The sequence below is a fragment of the Hydra viridissima genome, unplaced genomic scaffold, assembly GCF_058129835.1.
Source record: "Hydra viridissima isolate aposymbiotic clone 2 unplaced genomic scaffold, HvirCarnegie_v1 scaffold_1, whole genome shotgun sequence".
NCBI classification, from domain to species: Eukaryota; Metazoa; Cnidaria; class Hydrozoa; order Anthoathecata; family Hydridae; genus Hydra; species Hydra viridissima.
The window spans coordinates 24,395,284-24,403,234 of NW_028324300.1; the positions used below are offsets into that span (position 1 = coordinate 24,395,284).

The 7,951-nt window shown below is 25.5% G+C and overlaps 1 protein-coding gene across 1 annotated transcript; it reads left to right on the forward strand.

The window, feature by feature from the left end:
* The first annotated feature begins 1,381 nt into the window (after positions 1 to 1,381).
* Positions 1,382 to 5,238, forward strand: LOC149894043 (uncharacterized). The gene is made up of 3 exons (XM_090076634.1): positions 1,382 to 2,894; positions 3,310 to 4,461; positions 4,936 to 5,238. Exons 1-2 carry the CDS (start codon positions 2,860 to 2,862, stop codon positions 3,641 to 3,643), a joined length of 369 nt encoding a protein of 122 aa, XP_089932760.1. The 5' UTR covers positions 1,382 to 2,859; the 3' UTR covers positions 3,644 to 4,461; positions 4,936 to 5,238.
* Positions 5,239 to 7,951: the final 2,713 nt, after the last annotated feature.

The following is a 7,951-nucleotide window of genomic DNA, read 5'->3' on the forward strand; positions in this document are numbered from 1 at the left end:
ATAAAAAATAGTGGCGCTACTTCACTTTTGCACCCCCTTTTTTTTATTGCTGATTTTGAAAGAGAATTTCATGCTGAGTCAAAAAAATATGAAAACATAGAGTTGAAAATTAACGGAAAGTGCTCTAATTCGAAGTCAAAGTTGTAAAAAATTCCACTAAGAATCCCTAATATTCGCCATTTTTTAAAAATCTTTTTTAAAACGCTTTCAGTTTTAACGAAAATTAATTACCGTTACATTGCGCAATAAGCAGACCTGTAGTCAATGTTATAAAACTTTTTCTAGCCTAACGCTAGAAATGTCGTAATTACGATGGAAATGTTACGCTACGACTATTTCAGCGTGACAAAGTTTTTCAATGTTATAAATAATTTTCAGCGTGTTGCATCGTATCGTAATCTTTTCGTCATTTGTTTCAAGTGTGTCAAAAGATTTCAACTCTATGAGTTGAAAATTTTAGATGTCTGTGATTCAAATTGGCGGACAAAACAACAAGGTTTTTGGTCTTGCAATAACAATAATAACAATTTATAAATTGAAAAGGTAATCATGAGAATTTCTAAGTCTTAAAATATTTTTATTTTTCATTAAAAATAATATAATATAAAATAATTATACTTTTACCGGTAATACTGCAGTTAAGCGGCGTAAAATAATTTAATATTTTTGCTTTTATCGCTCTCGCTCGCAGAGACTAAAAGTTTTTAAAATAATTTTAAAAAACTTATGTAGATAAATTTCAAAGTGGTTATTTTTTTAAATACGTTTTTGTTTAATATTTTTATTTTTTGTTTTTATTGTTAATACTTAACTATTTTATCATTTATATTTTTAATATTTACTTAATACATTATTAATTATGCAAAGAAAGTTAAATTTGTATATTTTATGATTGTACAATTTTAGATTGTTTTAGGCAAATTTCTTGTTACAATTATGGAAATAGGGTACCACAATAATTGTTCTTGCTAAATATGTTTTTAAAAAATATGTGGCTATGAAAATAGCTGTTTTATTTATCAACTACAGAGGATACTGACGAGACACACAAGATAGAAACGCCGAAAATATTGGAAACCCTTTAAATGTTTGACGCCAGCAACACACGTGGTTCAGCCAGGATTTCATCTTTAGCAACAATAGTTGTTGGAGCACTTGGTTTCCCATGACCAACACGTTACATAGCCATCTAAACAAAGATTTACCATGTTAACTATAAATAACTATTTACTTAATGTAAACGATTTATTCAGTGCAGAACTAATTAAAATTAATTTTTGTATATATAGTTACAATACGTATAATATATAATAGAAATGAAAAAATAAAAAAATTTAGCAGTGACTATTACTTTTACTTATCTTTTCTATGAGGCTTTTCTTTTCTTTTCTTTTTAAACATTTCGAATTTTTCCATATTTCGAATGCAGTTTTCTTTCACGTTTCGCAACGTCACTTATAGATTAATTTTTTTTCATTTTCACCATCGCAGAGTTTAATCAAGCGAAAATTAAAAATTATTTTACGCCGCTTAACTGCAGTATTACCCTTTTACCTTGAATCTCAAATGGCAAAGAATAAATTTTGTTTTATTAGTATTATCTTCTGTTAAAAAAGTTAGAGGACGGCACTTACCTTCTAATACTTAATCAAAACAAAAAAAAACATATAGATATTGCACAGCGCCATATATCATTACGACAAAAATTTGAACTAACGCTGGACTTTTTGTGGTACAGTTTTGAGCGTGACTTACGATGCTTCCAGCGTAAGTTACGCCAAAAAAGTTTTATGAAATCGATTTTTTTGTTTTTACGCTAGAAACTGCGTAAATCACGAGCGTAACACGTTTATAACATTGACTACTGGTTTCAATAAGCCTTAACATTATTATTTTAAAGTATTTTAACGAAAGTGTTATAACGAAATGAAATTAATGGAAGATTTCAAATATAGGTTGAACGTAGAATGTGAGAATGTTGACAAATTGATGAATAATTATTATTGTATTGCCCTATCTCTATCCCTATCCCTATCCCTATCCCTAACCGCCTACCCAAACCAGCTTTATTGTGAAATATAAATCGTAGTTATAATAAAATAATTGCGCATGCGTGTACAATATTGCGCTCTGAGTAGCTTATGACTATGTAGAGCGCATTGCGCTCTACGAAGAGACTTCGGAAAAACATACTTTAACGACTTTTGTAACGTAAAAACCATGCTATTAATGTATTTCTTTTGTAAGCTAAAAGATCATTAACTTATTATTCTCAAAATGGCGAATATAAGGGTTTTTAGTGGGATTTTTTACAACTTTGACTTCGAATTAGAGCACTTTCCGTTAATTTTCAGGTCCATGTTTTTATATTTTTCTGACTCAGCATGAAATTCTCTATCATAATCAGCAATAAAAAAAGGGGGGGGGGGGTGCAAAAGTGCAGTAGCGCCAATAGTTATATATACAATTTTTTTTAGATAAAGTAGAAAGGATTTAAATTTTTATTAGAAAAAGTAGAAAGGGTTTTAATTTTTTAAATCGTTTATATTTTGTTTGTTTTAGTTTTTCTTTTAGCAGTTTTATTTTTACTAGCAAAAAGCAACCCGTAATATGGTTTATGGTCGGTCTGTTACTTAATTTAAAGTATTTTATTTTTTAGAAGGAAAATAGAGGTATGGATGTTATTTAAAGTTATACTAATGCTATTTTCATAAAATGGTTATTACTACTTTGAAATTTCCGTGATGCTATAAACTATTTTTGTTCTTTTTTAGAAAATTTAGAAAAATAAATTAAAATTTTGTGGCAACACTGACAATGCATGTCACATGTTATTGTATATAAAGGTTAAATTTTGTTATGAGGGTTACAGTTCTTATGAAAAAAAAAAGAAGGTAAAGAGTATTGTTTGTAAATATATATTTTGTATCTTTTTAAATTTTCTGGCGTCATTTTTAAAATTTTTGTTTGCACATGTTTATTGTTTACATATATGCTTTTTTGATATGTATGTGTATGTGGTAATAAGTGCTTTATAGTTGTTTTATCAATGTGTTTTTATAATAATGTAAAGTTATTTTTTACTGTGTGTGTATGTGTTAATATGTGTTATATAATTGTTTTAAAAATGTGTTTAAATATGTATATAAGGTATTTATTTATTTTAGTATATATTTAACCTTATATACATATTTAAACACATTTATTGTGTTTATAGTCCGTACATATGTTTATGTTATGCTCTTTCCGTGTTTTTAAAGTGCTGTGACTTGGTAAACATCTACCTAAAAATCAATTATTGTATTTTAGAGAAGGAGTAGAACATATGGCTTTAGATCGTGCAACTCAGTGTGATATGCACCTAATGGCATGGTTTAAGTTAAATACTGAAAATGAAAGAGCATATTGCTATTCATATGTAGACATTCCTAATCACTTTATATTTGATGATAAACATTGTAAATGGAAGGTTAGACAAAGGGGTGGTAATAAGGTGATAGTAAGAATGAATAAAGTTAATCCAGCTGGAGAATTGTTTTTTCTTAAACTGTTACTTTTGCAAGCTAAAGGAGCGACATCTTGGGAGGATGTGCGTACTGTTAATGGTATTGTCCTTGAAACATTTTGTGAAGCATGTGTTTGAAAGAATTGTTGTAAGATGACACTGAATGGCAGAATACTCTTTCTGAGGCGGTTTTAACACGTATGCCAAAGCAAACTAGACAGTTGTTTTCAATTATTCTGACCTTTTGTGAATCTGACAATCCTTTACATCTCTAGAATACATGCAAAGCTTTTATGATGGAAGATTTCATTCACCGCTCAATCCCACTTCTAATAGCTGAACAAGCTACTCTTCATCAAATTGAAAAGATTATTTATCAAATGTGTTATATAAAACCATATTTGTTTATAGTTGTATATATGTTTATATTATGTTGTTTCCATGTTTTCAAAGTGGTGTGATTTGGCATTATGTTGAGCAAGATTGATAACCTTTCCAGCCAAGCCATGTACTTATAGCAGAGTTGTGACTTGGCAGCATTTAGTGTTAGGCGGAGTTGCTTTGGAGCTAGGTTGTGTTGTCTAGCCTTTGTTGTGTTGTCAACCTGCTTAGTTTGTGTTGTCAACCTGCTTAGTTTGTGTTGTCAACCTGCTTTGGAGCTAGGTTGTTTTGTCTAGCCTTTTTTTATTCTCCAAATAAAAATATAATAATGTCTGTTAATGTTTAGCGTAATGTGTATGAGAGTATGCAACCTTGATCTTTAAATCTAGGGTGTTTTCATGTCCTAAATTTGAAGTAATTGAATAACTAATATTGAACATAAAAACAAATATACTTTTATGTATTTATATGTTTAGTAAAAAGATAGATATAGTTAACTTTAAATTGGTTTTCTAATTTTGCCTTTCATATTTTAATTTGGTTTGTTATCTTCACTGGATTTTAGGATCAAGGATGTAAGTATTCTATTGTTATGTGTTATTGTTGTGATGTTTTGTGTTGGTATTCATTTTTAGCAATAGACACCTTCATGTTAGTGACTATTGTAAAAAATGAATAATAGGTTGTTTCATTATTGGTAATTACTGCTTTTATTTATTTACTGAAAGCCAAGACAACATTATGCTAAAAATGCAATTTATATCTTAAATTGGTTTTATATATATATATATATATATATATATATATATATATATATATATATATATATATATATATATATATATATATATAGTATTGTTAATCCTTTTGTACTTCAAAACAGATTTTATTGTTACATTTTCGATAAATGTTTATATTAACTGCCATGTCAAAATGGGTTACTATAAATAGGTAAATCGATTTTCAGTTTTTATGTGGTGTTTTATTTTTGTTTTTTTTTGTTGTTGTTGTAATTATAGTATCATAATTCCTTTTTTTTTTTTCTTTAGGATTTACGATTGACGCATTTATACAATTCATAAAAAGAAACCTGATTACCTTTTATTGTAAATTTTGGTCAGTTAAAATGATATAAATGTATGCTATTAGGTGAATTTTTTAAAAGTTTTCTCTATTTTAAGCCTAATAATTTGCTGTACGTAATTTAGGGAATCTTTTTAAATGGGTGGTTAATATTGTAGATTAGCGCATTTTTCAAATATCGAGTTGCAACACTTTTGAGGAAAGAAAAATTTTTTATATATGTTAAATTCTTATAAATATTAAAAAGATAAAATTCTTATACACGTTAATCATTGTTTTACATTTCATTATTCTGGTAAAAGGTCTTCATCAAAAACTTGACTACCTTTAATAAAAATAACTATTCTCCTGACCACCATTAAGGCAAAAACGGGGAAGGGAGGTCCTTTATTAGTGTCAAAATATTTAAGAGAATTAAATTTCGAGTAACGAAAGGAATTTTTAGTAAATGGTAGTAAATTACCGTTTACTAAAAGCTATTGAAACAGAAGACATATTTATAAAAATGGTCAGATTAGTGCCATATATAGTAATGGTCAGTTATTTTTAATAAATTTATTTGGTTGTGTGCATTTAACGTTTTAAAGACAATTTCCTGTTTTAAAGAAAAATGTATCAAGGGGATACCAAAAAATTAATAAATCATGTATAATTTACGTTCGCTTAATATAAATCTTATTAATTAAAGTTCGTGTTAAAAAAATATAACAAGAATATAGCCTTACTTTTTCGTCAATTTAAAGCATTATAAAGTGTTATTATTTTGTGTTAGTAACTAAAAACATATTGTGTTGAACTTAGTATCGAGGAAAATGGTTCTGCCTTACACTGATATGATCTGTCAGTTGTAAATTACTCAATGTTAAATAATCGGTAAATTATTTTACCTCCGCATGCTTTTTATTTTAATTTTACAGATGGTTCAATTTTTTTAATTTGAAGTGGTTTTTCTAAAAGGTTATTAAGGTTGCGCAACTTTAAATTGTGGAAAACAGCCTCTATAAATTATCAGACCGACCATAACCCGTATTACGGGTTGCTTATTGCTATAATAATAATTATTACAATAATAATAATAATAAAAATAATAATAATAAAACTAATAACAAAAATAATAACAATAATAATAATAATAATGACAATAGTAATAATAACTATTACAATAATAATAATAATAAAAATAATAATAAAAATAGTAACAATAATAATAATAATAATAATAATGGTAATAGTAATAATAACTATTACAATAATAATAATAATAAAAATGATAATGATAATAGTAATAATAACTATTACAGTAATAATAATAAAAATAATAATGATAATACTAATAATAATAGTAATAATAATAATAATCATAATAATAATAAGAATAAGAATAAAAATAACAATATTCACAATGATAATAATAATAATAATAATAATAACAATAATGATTATATTATGAATGATAATGATAATATTAACAATAACAATAATAAAAATATAACAATAATAATAATACTTATAAAAATAGTAGTAATAATAATGATAATAGTATTAATAGTAATAATAATAATAATAATAATAATAACAATAATAATAATAATAATAATAATAACAATAATAATAATAATAATAATAATAATAATAATAATAATAATAATAATAATAATAATAATAATGTTAATAATAATAATAATAATAATAATAATAATAATAATAATAATAATAATAATAATAATAATAATAATAATAAAAATATTAATGATAACAATATTCACAATGATAATAAAAATAATAATATTAATGATTATATTAATAATGATAATGATAATAATAACAATAACAATAATTAAAAAAATAACAATAATAATAATAATAATAATAAAAATAATAATAATAATAATAATAATAATGATAGCAATAACAATGATAGCAATAATAATGATAGCAATAATAATGATAACAATAATAATGATAACAATAATAATGATGACAATAATAATGATAACAATAACAATAATTATAATGATAATAACAACATAAAAGGAAGAAGTTCCTGATGCAAATAAAAATACCTGAGATGACTGACACTATAATCAATTAATTTACTATTTTGATATCATACTCATATTAATCCAAATAAGTAAATCTTTTGAAACTGATTCCTGCTAAATATTTCATTACACTTGTTGTTATTATTGCTATTACTTTCTTTCACTTACAGTAAAAACTCTAAGCAAACTTTCGTTTTATTCGGAAACTTTAGTTATTTTAAATGTCTGTTTTTAATTGAAAAAAATACACGTCCCTTATACTAATCTTAACATAGAAAAGGCGCAATATATTTTTGAAATGACATTTGATAAAACTAGATGCCTACCTTCTCGATAATTAACTATGCTCAAAGAAAAACGCAAAGAGCTTGAAGAGAACTTGTACTGTACTAAATTTTCTGTTCAGATTTTTTGTATTGATAAGTCTCTCCCAAAACTCTTGTATTCGTTTGACAGCTTGAGTGACAGCTTGAATGACAGCTCAATGTTCGCACTGTTTTTAATATGAAGCGAAACAGCGCTTTCATTGTGCCCATGCTACAAAATATAAAAGTCAAAAGCAAACATTACATAATTTGTTAAAGGATTGAAATTGTTTCTATTAGAAAACAAATTTCACGTGATATGTGAACTATTATTTCGTAGAAAATTTTCGAATTTTAAATGCGCGAGAATAAAGAATAACTGAAAAGGCAGCTTTTTCATAGTGCTAAATTAAAAAAGTAAAGAATAACAGAAAATGAAATTTAGAAAGTTGAAAATTTTTTTTATACTGATGTTTAAAACTTCTCCCGGAGTGAATCTAATATATGAATTAAATACAAATATATGAATAAAAAGTTATGAAAGCTATGTGTTTAACGGTCTGTCTTCGGACCAAATTTTGTTGGCTCACAACATGCTTTAAATTTCAGGAAAAAAAACAAATACAAAAATAATT